The sequence below is a fragment of the Barbus barbus genome (assembly GCF_936440315.1).
Source record: "Barbus barbus genome assembly, chromosome: 3".
NCBI classification, from domain to species: domain Eukaryota; kingdom Metazoa; phylum Chordata; class Actinopteri; order Cypriniformes; family Cyprinidae; genus Barbus; species Barbus barbus.
In genome coordinates, this window is record NC_136731.1 from 44,257,103 (window position 1) to 44,273,560 (window position 16,458).

Here is a 16,458-nt window from a genome sequence, read left to right on the forward strand (position 1 = left end):
TTAATTAGTCCCGAGCCCTGTTTGATTAGTCCTCACCTGTTTCTGTTGATTTCCTTGTGTTTATAAGCCCTGTGTTTCCCTGCCCTGGTGTCCGGTCTGAACGTCATCAATGTTCGTCTCTCCCCAAGCTCCTCGTCTGTATGTGGATCTCAATAAAGAATACTATTTGGAATCTCCATGTCTCCGCGCTTCTTGTGTCCCGAGAGGGAACTGACACTTGGCAGGTCTTCCAGCCAATTCCTTCAAACCTCTACAATTAATCCAAAATGCCACTCCACGATTAATCTTTAATGAGCCGAAAACAACTCACACGTCACACCTCTGTTCATCAGTTTGCACTGGCTACCAATACCTGCTCGCATTAAATTCAAGGCATTAATGTTTGCCTACAAAACCACCTCTGGCTCTGCACCCCTTTACCTAAATTCAGTACTTCAGACCTATGTGCCTCTAGAAGCTTGCGTTCTGCAAGTGAACGATGTATTATTGTGCCATCCCAAAGAGGCACAAAATCACTTTCACAGACTTTCATTAACTGTTCCCTCTTGGTGGAATGACCTGTCCAACTCAGTCCTTAGCCATCTTCAAGAAACGGCTAAAAACACATCTCTTCCATCTTTATTTGACCATCTAACTCTAGCACTCGCTATTCTAATTCTATTTTATCTGTCTCTTTTTATTTAAAACACACACACACACACTTGAGCCTCTATCAATTGAATATTTATTCTCTAACTGCTAGTTTTTCTTGAAAAACTAACACTAGCTTTCTTTTTTCTATTCTATCTACTTGTTTCTTTACAAAACAAACAACAACAAAACACTAAGTTTCTCTTTTTCTATATTCTATCTACTTGTTTTCTTAAAAAAAAGAAAAAGAAAAAAAAAGGTATTTTTATGGGTGCCCGGACAGACAAAGACTCAGATGCGGCAGCTGACATTTTGGCTTTGTTGCCGAGTTCAATAAAGTCTTATTTTGGCATCTGGAACTCTGCTTCTTGAGCTTCATTGACAAATTTGAGAAGACCATTGTTTGTTCCACAACCAATTGGGATCACAAACAGGATTGACTTGAAGCCTGACCTTGACGAGAGCCGTAGCAGGTGAATGCCTGGTGAACACGCAAACAATAAAAGACTTGTGATGTGCGCAATTTTTTTGTTTAAATTAAAATGATGAATTGTTTGCGTGGTTGCTAAGGTCAAATCTGTGGCGGTGCTCGAAGAAACCCTTACGCAAAGTAAGGTTCTCTTCATATTATGTTTGAACTGCTGCTCATTCCTGCTCTCAAAAAAAAAACTGAAAGACGCAATATTACCGATGGCATTTGTCAGGAAAAAATATTTTTCAGTCGCCTCTTCTACACATCACGTGATGATGATGATGATGATGATTAGATAAACCCGAAAGTGAAAGTAAATCTGAACAGCAGCTCGGCCCCGGGTGAGATTATATTCCTTGCACCTCTGTGTTTTATGCAAATATGTTTATTTTTATATATTATAAATCATTACATATATAAGCTTTATGAGATTATGTTTTGGCTGTATTTGTTTTTCTAGAAACCATATTATATTCAGTGAAAATGGCGACGAGACCTTTCCTGGTAAGCAACTCTCCATTTATACGTTTAATAAGAATCATTTCAGTTAGTTTGGATTGTCATAGTCTGAAGAGTTTATTTAGTTTGAGATTATGTTCTTCAAGTGTCATTTGGTCCCTCTGGAAAACATTATAAACGACTCAGATGTCAGATCCATCGCTATTTTTACTGAAGGTGTTAAATGACATTTAGTTCTGTTGAAGCAGATAAATGTTTTATTCTGCTCGTAATCTTGTGCAATGACACTTGACTTTGACATACTCCATATTTCCTGATCCTTTCAGAGATGTCAGCGATCAGCTCCAGTCCAGATGATCCCCTGATCCGGATTCTTCTGATGAGGCTCATCTGGAAACACTATACTGGGAGAAAAGGGATTCATAATGACAAGCATGAAGTTGAAGTTTGTGAGGAGAAAACATAGGTGGATGTCAAGCAAGTGAATGTGACTTCACTTCACTGAGGTTAAAAAACAGAGAAACTCAAAGAATCGTGCATCACATGTTGAAAACTCTTCAACTCTCTAATGGGATTCAGTGAAGAAAGAGCGCTTCACACCGAATGGACCGGACCCGAACATTCAGAATGAACTGGTCTGAAGTTAAGTTACACAGTTTAATGGGTTAGCTGGAGCAGGCGGACTGGAATAGACCAGACCGAGGAGACAAAACTCATTGGTTTATCACAAATAGAAAAATGCATATCTATCTATGGATAGACAATGATGGAACTGCTTAAACTGTCCTGACAAACACTTGAAGTTTGTTTCTTCTTTTTCTCACACCTGAGGAAGTCTGAAGTCAAAGGGTGGGGTACGGATTTGGGAACGGATGACTTGTGTTTTTATTTCATCTTGACCCTGCCTTCTGCTGTTTTCCGCTTATAAAACTGTAAGAGTGGTTTCCCTACAGTGGTTCAGACTGTAGGATTGCCGAAGGACTAAAGAAACGTTATCAGCACGATTGTATAAAACTGTACATTTCTAGTCTATTACCACCCACTGTCACTTATAATAACGATAGAAATAAGTGCAGTTAGAATAGCTAAATATGTGGGAGAGCGTTGCTATTGAGTGACTATATTGCATTGCAATAGCTAGCACTTCAATATTAACCTTGAATCAAGACTATTTAGCACATCATTTATAATAGAAATGGTTTAATAAGAGTATTTTGTTATGGTTACACTTGAATTGGTTACAAAATAGATGAAGGATGGTAAAACATATACAGTTAAAGGTACCCAACATGTATGCAAAAAATCACCTGAGAGAAAGAGAAGGGGGGGGGGGCAGAGCCCCAAGAAAAGAGACAGAGCATCAGTTACAATCTTCTTTTATCCCTTCTTTGACCATGTGACTGAAACCCAAATGTGAGACATTCAAACTGACCAATCAGCAGATTACAGTTTCACCCACTGTGCAAAAGGTGAGACAATTAGCAGACCCCCGATGCATACACATGTTGGCCTACAGGCCTTGATTGATATCAACTCTTTCTGTGCCTTCAGAAACGCCAAACGGCAAGATAGGATTGGGACAGGAAAGCAGACGTCTTTGATTATTTTCAGCCTTACAACAGTAGTAAATTAGAAGTCCAGTGACAATTTTGATCAATTAATGAACAATTGATTTTTAATATATCCCGTTACGCTCCATCTCCATCCATGTTTGAGGGAAGCTGACTAACATTGCAGGAAGTAATTGCTCTTCAGCAAACGAAGGAGGTTTCTGTTGCTGGAGCTGAACTCAAACACATTTTCCCCACTGAAGAGATAAATGTTATCTGAAAGAAAAAAGTAAGTGATCTTCATGAAATTGTACATGAATGCTAGAATAATTTCTTTGTATTTTTGCATATCTGTAGAAAATCACAAACACCTACCGTTGGAAAAGTGGGCTGCTGTGACCTGTCCAGTCAATCCTGGAAATCCATTTTCAACTTTTTTGGGATTCCCTTGGTCCATCTTCTTCTCCGTCTCGTCATAGCTACCAAAAAAGAGGAAATTTTAAAATCTGATGTATTTTCAGACAAATTTTAAGGGCTTTCGATTATGATGCAGCACTTCCCTAGTAAAAACATAAATATACTGAAATGTATTTGAAATACATTTACTTTGTGTATTTATACATTATTGACACTCTATCCTCCAATTTGACACTGTTAAGTGCTTTGACACAATCTGTATAAATAAAGGTGACTTGACTTGACTTGTGCTAAGTATATTACAAATGTAACGGAGGCCAGCGAGTAGGTGCTGTGCAGGTGAATCTCACTCCCCTGATCTCAAGAGATGCACTAGCGACTAAATATGTTATTTCAACAATACTGTATTGAAAAAATGTATTTTAAATGTTCCTTTTTTACTAGGTTTGACCCACCTGTAGTAATATTTGTCGAAGAACAGTAGTGTTTTTCCTGAGTTCTTGTCATGGACGGCAGCATCCACTTTTTTCACAGATGCTGGCAGACCAAAGCTGCTGAGAGGTATAGGAGAGCCGGACTGAAGATTTTTGCCATTAAAAGCCCAGACCTGTTTACCTATGAATGAAGACAGGCCATGATAAGAGTTCTTCTGAGCACAGGTATAGAGATTTGTAAGTGTGATTGTGGTTTCAGCATTCCCAGATTGTTTGAGATGATACCTTTGAAAAAGAAAACATTATTTTGCACTGGATCCTCATAAGCAGCATCTATTTTATCAGGAGCGTTGGACCAGAAACGGTTGATCGGATTATTTCTGCTTGAAGAACTGTTCCAGAAAGAGCTGCAGAGAGAGATTTGATTTGAATATTTTATGTTTATACTGTATATAAAAATACACAAGATGGGTATCTGTTTTTCTGTATTACCTGTCCTTGAAGAACACTGTTTCTCCCTTAAAAGTCGTCACTGCATCCCAGACCAGGTTAGGACAAGATCCAGTATTGGTTGACGGTTCTGAATCCAATGCAGCACTGATGGAACCTGATAGGATTACCACATAGTAAACAAACAACTCAATATTTTTGACTCAGAAATCATAGATATTCTCTTGATGATCATATTACCATAGAGTGACTGAATCCCTTCAATATCATCACGGGACAAAGAGAAACGATCTGGATTAGTAAAGCTGTATGTGGGGAACATCAGAGCACCAGGAACATCCGAATGAGAAAGACCCAGAGAGTGACCGAACTCATGGGCAGCCACCAAGAACAAGGCATGACCTGTGGAGAACAATTTTGGGTACAAGTGAAAAAGATTAATTGCCGCTTTAGATTTTTTTCTTGAAATCAAAGGGGTACCTAAGTTCAAGCTTTGAAAATTGTTTAAAATAAAAAAAAAAAAAAACCTTTTGAACGGAAGGTGAAAGACTCATCATCATCGAAATGTGCATCTCCACCGATTCCAGGACCAGGAGCAAAAGCATGAGCCAAAACACCACTTGGTCCATCAAACGGCTGACCATCACCGTGATCTGTAGGAAACAGTTTATTTGTCTTGTTCTCTGCTTACATACAAATAGCGATAGATGCTATTTACACTAAGTGCAAATAGCAATGGATTCTAACCCTAAGTGAAAATAGCAGTATTTTTTAACCATATGTCATATTAGCCAATCGCTAATCGGTAAAGTCAGTGCGTCAGTTAGAAGTCCCGCATGCGCACTGGCTGATGTAGCCTGAGAAATAAGCTTTTTATAACGCTATTTGAGCAAAAGAAACAACATTTATAACACAGTTGTTGTCCGATTTCATTGGTGATTTCAAATATGAAATTTAATCGTAAGCTTAATGAACAGTTTTGGAGAATTTGATGTTTCCCCATACAAAGTGATAGGAGCTGCTGTTGGATGCCCGAGAGGCCTTTCAAAGATGGCCACCGAGTGACAGGACTTGTCTTAAAGAGACTTTGATACTACTTATCATCTGCACCTCGGTATTGTAGTGCATTATAAAACAGTACGCAATAATAACGTATTGAGTGTACATTGTAATATTAATTGAAATTATTAAATGGATGCCACCTTATTGGGACAATAAAGCCCTCCCTACACCTACCCTAACCCTACCCAATACTTTATTTTCAACTTTTTGATTATTTCTGTCATTTTTATTGAAAATAAATGGCTTTTCCGATGCAATTTGAGAAAGTAGAAAAAAAAAATTGGCAAAAGGGATCGAACGTGGAACTTATTGTCCCAATAAGGTGGCATTCATTTAATAATTTAAATTTAAATTATAATTCACACTAAAACTTTATTATTGTGCACTGTTTTATAATGTACTACAATACGGAGGTGCCCATAGTTGCCACTTTTTGCAATAAGTAGTATAAAATCCTGATATTTTAACATAGTGTTAATAGAATCTATAGTTATTTGTGCACTTGGTGTAAATAGCATATTGTTAAAAAATGCTATTTTCATTTAGTGTAAATAGCATCTATCCCTATTAACACTTGGTGCAAATAGCTGCTGTCAGTTGAATTGAATTAAACTGTCCTGAATTTGAAAAATTTTTATAAAAATTCTCTTTTGAATCAAATCAGAACTCGGTGATTAAATTTAAGTATGAATTTAGTTCAAAAGAATTCATCAAAATGAATAGAGCATGGTTATTAAACAAAATTTGAATATAGATAAAGTGATTAAATTTACCCCTTGTAGCGAAGGAGATCATGATGTCAGCTGTGCCACTGGAGATGCGCTTGAATCTCAGAGGAGTGACATTAGCCCAAACCTGCAGGGCTTTCTTCATGGTTTCATCCACTTCAGCGTTTGACATGTCAGGGGTGTAGTTCATGATTCTGTGGAAAAGGATCATTCTCTGTATCTGCTTTTTTCACTCTGCCTTTTTCCAGTGAGGAGAACTGTTATCATACGCACCTGTAGGTGAGCTTGTTGGTCTGCCATTTGGGTTTGCCTCCGAATGTGGAGTACGCAGCAACATCTGGAACTCCACAGCGGGGCTTCTTCATCACCTCTATTGTTTCTTTGTCCAGCGATCCAGTCACCTTAAGGCCAAAAAACTTCTGCATCTCTTTTAGTTTTTCAGACAGTATATCTGTCTCCCGGGCTGCGAAACTAGGAGAAGGAGACTTATTTGCCAGATTGTAGAAGCTCTTCAAGTAGTTCTAAAAACAAAAACAAAACAAGGAATTATTGGAAGAATTAGGAATAGGACCAAATCAGTAAACAACTATATCTATGTATATATTAGTCAACATCTGAAGTGGATCAAAACCTTTCATCAAAGTTGACCTAAAACCAAATCAGCACCCTTTCTTGTCTTTTAGGACAACTTTGATGAACTTTCGTGATCCATTTCAAATGTTGACTATTGCATGTAAAACAAACCTTTGCAATGCCATAATCATCAGCAGGCTTTAAAACGGGTCCAGCGTGAATAACAAACAACAGGCTTGCAAGAAAACCCAGCTGGCAGTGAATCCCCATGATGAGAGTTGCTTCTTCTGCTCGTGTGCTTCGCTTCTGATTAATTAGTGTCTGATGACGACTTTTATACTCTTAAAACTGTGAGGTATTGAGCAACAGCTGAAATTAAACCATCAAACGGACAGACAAGACTGTAATTACAGGATTTTCAACTTGACACAGCCTCTTCCTCCTCGCCCAGATATTAATATTAATCCTCTTCCGCATACTTTATTTAACAGCAACATGTTTTTTTGCGTTTCTATGTTTTATAAAAACAAACTAGCTTCAAAGTAGCAATCAAATCTGAGGAGGAGTACTGAGAGAGCAAAGATTCCTCATTATTTTTGTCCATTTTGAATGAACATTATATGTTAAATTAGTCATAAATCATGTTTAGTGATGCTCTTGGAAGGAAGTGGACAATTAATGGTAAATTGATATTGCATCTTTTGCACATTTATTAATTTATTGCATAACAATATTTGCTGAGAAAAAATGCTAAACAATCGGGCTTTTTCAACAAGTCTGTTTTGTATGTTTTAATTCTGTCACAATTCTACTTACGTAATTTATTTACATATACTTTTTACTTATGAAAGCATTGTTTTAACAGTGTTTTGCCTTAAATGTAAACATGTTTTCTTGTTACGAATACCCAGTTGCAGCATATATAAGGTAGCTGATTCATTTGATTTTCTAGTTACTAAGTTGCTTTATTTCAGAACTAAATAAATTCAATTCAAGTTTATTTGTACAGCGCTTTTTACGATACAAATCGTTGCAAAGCAGCTCTACAGGAAATTAAGTTTCTACAATATATTTATTGATGTCATCTCAGATCATTTAAGGGTTGGATCCAGACTGAAGCTTCTGTCATTCCTAGTTACCACGGGATGTTAATCAACAGAGAAACAAATAGAGACATGATTAGCGTAGCTGCTGTTCCATCTAAGCAAAAATTATTTGTTCAACCCAAGCTAAAGAATAATAATAATGTTGATCAGATATAACTGCAGTACAAGATTATAAGATGCATTATGTGAATGCTTGGCTAAAGAGATGTGTCTTTAATCTAGATTTAAACAGAGAGAGTGTGTCTGAACCCCGAATGTTATCAGGAAGGCTATTCCAGAGTTTGGGAGCCAACTGTGAAAAAGCTCTACCTCCTTTAGTGGACTTTGCTATCCTAGGTACTACCAAAAGTCCAGAGTTTTGCGACCTTAGAGAGCGGGTTGGATTGTAGCGTGGTAGAAGACAAGTTAGGTACGCAGGAGCTAAACCATTTAGGGCCTTATAGGCAAGTAATAATAATTTGTAAATGATACGGAACTGAATAGGTAGCCAGTGCAGAGACTGTAAAATTGGAGTAATATGATCATATTTTCTTGACCTGGTAAGAACTCTAGCCGCTGCATTTTGGACTATCTGTAGCTTGTTTATTGAAGATGCAGGACAACCAGCTAGCAGTGCATTACAATAGTCCAGTCTAGAGGTCATGAATGCATGGACTAGCTTTTCTGCATCAGAAACAGGGAGCATGTTTCGAAGCTTGGCAATGTTTCTAAGATGGAAGAATGCTGTTTTTGTTAACTTGGGAAATATGATTTTCAAAGGACAAGTTGCTGTCTAATATAACACCCAGATTTTTGACTTTAGAGGATGTGACAGTGCATCCGTCTAGTTGCAAATTATAATCCAAGAGATTCTGTGTACTGTTTTTTGGTCCAATAAATAATATCTCTGTCTTGTCTGAATTTAATAGGAGGGAATTATTGGTCATCCAATGTTTTACAGTTTTTAACACAATCTATTAGCTTAGATAGTTGAGAAGTTGCATCTGGTCTTGTTGTGATATATAGTTGAGTATCATCAGCATAGCAATGAAAACTAATCCCGTATAAATAAAAGGGAAAGCCCCAATTTAGGAAACAAAGCTGTGTGTACAGTGTGTGCAGAGAGAGTGAGGTGTGCTTCAGGTGTTATGTAAGAGCTGCAGGTTATGTCAACTGTTGTCACTCTTTATTATCAGATGAATGAGTAATAATTTAGAATAGACTAATGACTTACAAGCTTTAAAACAATGCATACGCACTGTAGAACTATTATGAAAATAGTCCATGTGACTTTTCAGTTCCTTTGCAACCACATAGTTTTGTGTGAGGAACAGAGAGAAATTTAGCGGATCTCCTACTGTGTGCAGAACTGCAGATACGTGCCTTCAGCTGTTGCTTTAACAGGTTTTTACTTATACACCCATTAATAAAAGAGGGTTGATGGTGGGATCATGTGAAGACATGGAAACCAGAGCAAATTACAGGTTTACAAGGAATTAGAGAATGGGTCCGGCAGAGATGAGTCAAGAGGAGATTCTGCATTTGGTTGACAGAGATACAAAGACTGTTGCAGGAAACATCTTGAACTGTCATCAAATTCATGTTTTCAATTAATTAATGTAACGACTGACATCGCCCTTAAAAACACGGATGATGTGTCATCAAAGGAGTATTTCCTTTTGAGGTGTGAAGGAAATGTTCAAATAAAAATGTAAATAATATTAATAATCACTATTATATTTTGCTACTTTAAATTATTGCTTAAATGTATCATTGTACCTATACATATTATTATATCTATATGCTATTCATATATTTTGATCCTCTATTTATTTATTTATTCTTTGTTTTGAATTAGCTATTTTGTCATATTGCATTTTGTTCAGTTGAAAATAAAATGTAAACAGGATGAAAAAATAAAATATTTCTTGTGTGAGCATTTAGATATGTCTATTATCTATTAGATATATGTATTAAAACTTTTAACCAAAATATTCTTATTATTATTATTAGTAGTAGTAGTAGTATTAAATACTAAGATATTTACATTTCACATTTTAATTTTCTTGAAATATTTAAACATCTGAAAAACAAAAGTTAAATGTGTTCAGAAAAGTTATCATTGTTTTAGAGACAATGACATCAATTATAAACAACGTATGACAATTGTCCAGAGTTGTCATGTTATTAGATTTTTAACAAAAATTTTATTTGTACCAATTTGTAAATTTTCATTTTGCCTCATAGGTGGGGTAAAACGCCCCTCAGACTGACAAAGCTGTTAAACATTTACAGCAAAATCAGACTACAGGCAGATTTAGCTTAACATTAAAAATAATATAATCAATAATTAAGAATTACAAAATTAAAATAGCCAATTTGAAACATTTTGTTAGTTACTAACTAGCTACCTGATGCTAACTTGAGCTAATTTTTAAATATAAAATCCAAATATTTGTATTAGAATTAGAAACTAGTTAGAATGCATTTGATGGAAAAACAAAGGACTTGATGTTCAGAACAGAGTAACACACCATAACCACACTTAAACCAACCCACACCACCAAACCTGTCCCTAACCTCACCCGTATCCTGCCTCAATAGCAGCAAAAGTGTTTTGCAATACAATATGAACACAATAAGTACATTGAGCTTATGTTTTGAGGTAGTAGTTAAGGCCACCTAAAATAAAGTGGGACCTTGTACTGTATTTCTATAATCCCTGTAATTTCCAATTGGTTAACCAATGTTGTGTCTCACTCTCCCCTATTTAACTATTAAGCTGGAATGAGAGTATAGTTCCTAGCCATATCAGCCTAGAAAATCACAACTTTTCATTTTCTGTCAGTCTTAGTGTTGAACGTAACTACAGAAGAGTTAAGGAAAATAGGAAAATGATCAAAACTCTTTGGTCATTTTTGAGCGAGATGCTAATGGTCTAATCCGATTCAATGATCTATGCTAAACTAAGCTAAAAGTGCTACCGCCAGAACTGGAGATCGGCTGAATGGATTCAAAAACGGTAAAACTCAACTGTTTAACTCTTGGGGAGTTGTAAAATGAGCCTATTTCCAAAAAAGTGGAGTGTTCCTTTAAACGATTTCACTTGGACCCATTATGCGAGCTGTCTCTTTAAGATCATATAGGGGAAGTCGTGGCCTAATGGTTAGAGAGTTGGACTCGTGATCCAAAGGTTGCGGGTTCGAGTCTCGGGCCGGCAGGGATTGTAGGTGGGGGGAGTAAATGTCCAGCGCTCTCTCCACCCTCAATACCACGACTGAGGTGCCCTTGAGCAAGGCACCGAACCCCCAACTGCTCCCCGGGCGCTGCAGCATAAATGGCTGCCCACTGCTCCGGGTGTGTGTTCACTGCTGTGTGTGTGTTCACTGCTGTGTGTGTGCACGTTGGATGGGTTAAATGCAGAGCACTAATTCCGAGAATGGGTCACCATACTTGGCTGAATGTCACTTCACTTCATATACATGTTGCTGCTGATTGGGCTGACATTTTGACACACCCACCAAAGAAGAGAAAATATGTCTCAAACCCCATTGCACACCATTTCCAGGAAACATGTCGTTCAACCTGGAAACTGTAGCAAAACGTTGTGCAGCGGTTTGAGCTTGAACGTGCCCCTGCTGTGATTAAAGGAATAAAACTGAGGGGTGGAGCCAATGAGCTAGAAATTTAGGGAGGAGCCATTCAGTTGTGTAACGGTTCTGTTTTCAGCTGAAAGAAGAGGATCAAAATCCTAACAAAGAAATCAGATCCAAGCTTTATAGCATAATAAACATAATAAAACTATTTGACTACTTCTGAAAAAAAAGACAATTTGATCATTAAATTAACTGTAAAATATTAAATTAAACACATAATACACCGTTTATTATGATGTTTCTGCTTTTTTGGGTTTAAGTAAAGCTAGATTTTGCTTTCAAAATACTCCAGAATAACTTTTAAAGTAACTTTTATTGCATGTAGTATATCAAAATTGCCATTAAAGCATAACTGTTTTTATGTGGGGCCAAAACCTTTGTGCAGACGCTGAAAAACAGGAACGGACTGAAACTGATATGCCTGTGAGACACTTCTTTGTGATTCTTCCCCACCGGAGCAGGAGCAGTTAATCTCCCAATCGTTTTCAGCTTCATGGGCTGTGACTGAATCATCATACTGTTCAGCAACTTTCAGTTTAGTCAAGTCAAGTTGAGCTTTAGAAATGAGCTTTATTGTTATTCTGCTACATGTGGGGACATACAGTGGAAAGAAATGTCGTGTCTCGCAGGACCACGGTGCTACATAAATACAGACATACAACAATGAAGTAAAAAACACTATAAACCTATACACAACTAACCTACTGACAGATTTAACTATAAGTATACTATAAGTATTTACCCTATACAAACTAAAAGAATAAAGGATAAAAAAATACAAACTATACGAATGCTTCACATAAATATTTACCCTATACAAACTAAAAAATACAAACTAAAAAATAGAAGATAAAAAATACAGACTATACGAATGCTTCACATAAATATTTACCCTATACAAACTAAAAAATACAAACTAAAAAATAGAAGATAAAAAATACAGACTATACGAATGCTTCACAAATACTGTACATGTGCAAAGAGAGACATTTGAGTCAGCAGCTGGTTGGGGAACAGTGCAGGATGATTTGTAGTGCATGAGCATGTAAACATACATATATTGCTGAGTCTTTTGTGAGATTGTGCACACGCAGCAGTGTGTGTAAGTGTCCATAGTGCACATAGTGTAAAGTGTCCATAGTGCGCATAGTGTAAAGTGTCCATAGTGTAAAGTGTCCATAGTGCACATAGAGGAGAGTGTGGTACTACAGGTGGTTTGTACAGGCCCACTCACCTGTGTGTAGCACACTTCGGATTGCACATGGGGGTCCATGTTTCAGGAGGTAGGGGTTTTAAAGGGGGGTGGGGTGATTTGAGTTCAGGGCTCTCACAGCCTGGGGGAAAAAGCTGTTGAGCAGTCTGGTGGAGCGGGCTCTGATGCTCCGGTACCGTCTTCCTGATGGTAGGAGCTGGAAGAGACTGTGGGAGGGATGGGTGGAGTCCTTCACGATGCTGTTGGTTTTGCTGGAGCATCGTGTAAGGAAACTGTCCAGGATGGAGGGGAGAGGGGCACCGATGATCTTTGCAGCTGTGTTCACTGTCCGCTGGAGGGTCTTGCGGTCAGCAGCACTGCAGTTCCCGTATAAGACAGTGATGCAGCTGGTCAGCACACTCTCAATGGTGCCTCTGTAGCTGTCGATGGTCAGTGGGGGGTGGTCAACGGAGTTTCTTCTGAAGTCCATCACAACCTCCTTTGTCTTCTCCATATTGAGGGACAGATTGTTGGTGCCACACCATTCAGCCAGCTGTGCCACTTCCTCTCTGTAGTGTGTTTCATCGTTGTTGCTGATGAGACCTACCACTGTTGTGTCATCAGCAAACTTGATGATGTGGTTGGAGATGAACTTGGCAGTGCAGTCGTGGGTCAGCAGTGTGAAGAGCAGCGGGCTGAGCACACAGCCTTGTGGGGCACCTGTGCTCAGTGTGGTAGTGCTCGAGGTGTTGTTGCCGACACGGACTGACTGAGGTCTTCCAGTTAGAAAGTCCAGGATCCAGTTACAGAGGGAATTGTTAAGGCCCAGCAGGTTTAGTTTATTTATGAGCTGTTGTGGGATTATTGTGTTGAATGCTGAGCTGAAGTCAATGAACAGCATTCTAACATAGGAGTCTTTATTTTCTAGGTGGGTAAGAGCCAGGTGGAGGGTGGAGGAAATTGCATCGTCCGTAGAGCGGTTTGGACGGTATGCAAACTGGAGCGGGTCGAGTGTGTTGGGGAGGCTGGTTTTGATGTTGTGCATGACTAGCCTCTCAAAGCACTTCATCATGATTGGAGTCAGTGCTATGGGACGGCAGTCATTGAGACAGGACACAGGTGATTTCTTTGGTACCGGTATGACACTTCTTTGTGTCTTTGTTTACAATTTACACACACTGTATGAGCAGTTACATTCTTCCTTGCATGCCAGTATTAGTGTGAAGTTTGAATGCTGTTTTAAGCTATTGTGTGCAACTGCTAATAATAACTTTTCCCATATTGGGAAGTGTTTTGAATATAAATAAAAAGCAAAAGATTCACAATATTTGATGCAGTGTGTTCACGGTGTGTGTGTGTGTGTGTTCACTGCTGTGTGTGTGCACGTTGGATGGGTTAAATGCAGAGCACGAATTCCGAGTATGGGTCACCATATTTGGCTGAATGTCACTTCACTCACATCATTCAGGCCATTTTAACCGAGGAACCGATTAAGTTCCCAGTTGGGAAGTAAGTAAGTAAGTAACCCAGTTGGGGGTTTGGTGTCTTGCTCAAGGGCACCTCAGTCGTGGTATTGAGGGTGGAGAGAGCGCTGGACATTCACTCCCTCCACCTACAATCCCTGCCGGCCGGGGACTCGAACCCGCAACCTTTGGATTACGAGTCCGACTCTCTAACCATTAGGCCACGAGAAGAGATGGAATGAGATTACATTTTCACTGCTTTCAGTCACACTTCAATAACACCTTATTATTGATCAGATTATTCACCCATGTGTTTCACTTTGTTTTTCATAATAAATGAACTTGAACTGAGCCAACACTGAGCTGAATTGATCTGAATAACGAGCTGCTTTACTACAGAACTAGATTTTGCTTCATTTTTTGAAGTTTGTATTATTGCTTCTGTCACTATCCTGTTTAAAACTTTGAAGAAAATTATACAATTTATGTTGTATAAAGTGCTATAAAAATATAAAAATGTTCACGTTAAAAATCCACCACTTATATTCATGACTAACATCTCAGTAACATGTGGAGAGATTCCGACCGCTGTGTGGTTTGTGTAAGCTTTTTTTCTCCCTCTTTTGTCTTCTGAACACAAGCAGAGCAGAGAGGGGAAGATGTTTCTGTGTTTGCCCTCAACCACAGCGTGGTGGAAAATATAGAAATTTGGTCGAAATTTACTGGTATTACTATACGCGTGGGGACATTTGATCCCCATAACGTGATGAATACCAGGCACACACACACACACACACACACACGCAAACTGATGGTGTTTTATTTGTTTAGGACAGACTTCTGATAGCAGATCCAGTGAATCCCAAATGGACTGATCCTGTTATTTCTGTCTCATCTGATCGTCTCGTCACGTCTCGCTGTGTGAATCTGATTCATGAGATCATCTGTGATTCTGCTGATGGAGTAAATCAACTCAATCTCTCTCAACACTCATCTGTTTAATATTAATGTATTATTAGTTATTCTGCTCTAATGCTTCTTTCTTTTATTTCAGTCTCATTTCAAGACTTTTTTCTCTCTCTGATTTTTTTTTTCTTCAAAACTTTTTTTTTTCTCCATTACAAATGTTTTTCTTCATAACAACTTTTTCTTTCTTTGCACTAAAAAATATAAAACACTATTACAGAACGCCGCTATCTATTTAAATCACTAGTTGTGTACTTTGGCTTTGGTTTGGTGTCCCAGTATTTCATTCGCAGTTGAAGTCCTGGCCGAGGCTTTCATTGACTGAAACACGTGAGATTTGATATAAATCTGACCTGAAGTTAAAACTATGCTCCTGCAGTAAACTCAAAGCACATTAGAGAACATGTTGATGCAGTACTTCAGCCTGTCTCATCTCATTTATTATCAATATATTACAATATAGGCTATATTTTAACTTTAAAAAATAGAAAACACAGCATGCAGAAAAGTATATTGTGTACAACAAAATTAGCAATTACATAAAAGTATAGTCGAAATCGCTAATAGTAAGGTGAATTATTTTACTGCATGTAATGCAAGTAGCCTACTGAATATTGCATGGTAGGCTGTCATTATTCAGCACATGCATAGTGTCAAAATACAGCAGTCCAACTGCAAAAGCCCAAGAGGTCAAAGAAAACTCAATGTTTTGAGTGCTTGTGTGTAAACAATGACAGCTGTAGTTGTTAAAGTTTTGCTGCTCATTTTTACTGTTTAAGTGCATCACAGTGCATGCAAAATGTCAAGTACATATAGAGAGAGTATTTCATCTCTTCTGTAGATGTCTTCTGGCATCACATAACGCATCACATTATTGGATTACTTTTATTTTTAAAAGTATTTAAATGCCGTACATTATTTACATGTTTAATGTGAAACAGAAGATGAGTGTGACTGAGTGAGAAACACAGTGATAATCACACACACTGTCTGTTTACAAGCCTGTTGCACACAATGACACTTACGTAAATGATGACTGAGAATGTCTTTAACCACAACTTACACTTGATCTTGATATTTATAATATTTAACACTCAAGGATAGACAAACCATCTTTCTTTCTATATTTGCATACTCCCTATAACTTTATGCTATTTCAGATTTTCAATACAGTCCATTCTGTGTGATTATAAGCTTGTTTCCTCATGGGGAACAAAAAATGTCCCCACAAGGTCGAAATTTACTGGTATTACTATACGCGTGGGGACATTTGATCCCCATAACATGATGAATACCAGGCACACACACACACACGCAAACT

At 37.9% G+C, this 16,458-nt stretch overlaps 1 protein-coding gene across 1 annotated transcript; it reads right to left on the bottom strand.

Annotated features, from left to right (window-relative positions):
• Window positions 1–971: 971 nt before the first annotated feature.
• Window positions 972–7,045, bottom strand: LOC306859085 (collagenase 3-like; the record flags this gene model as incomplete). Its single annotated transcript, XM_079399904.1, has 11 exons — window positions 972–1,111; window positions 3,292–3,387; window positions 3,487–3,590; window positions 3,984–4,143; window positions 4,248–4,369; window positions 4,455–4,569; window positions 4,653–4,814; window positions 4,940–5,065; window positions 6,248–6,396; window positions 6,476–6,723; window positions 6,947–7,045. The coding sequence occupies 11 exons, from the start codon at window positions 7,043–7,045 to the stop codon at window positions 972–974; spliced, it is 1,521 nt and encodes a 506-aa protein (XP_079256030.1).
• Between the last annotated feature and the right edge of the window lie 9,413 nt (window positions 7,046–16,458).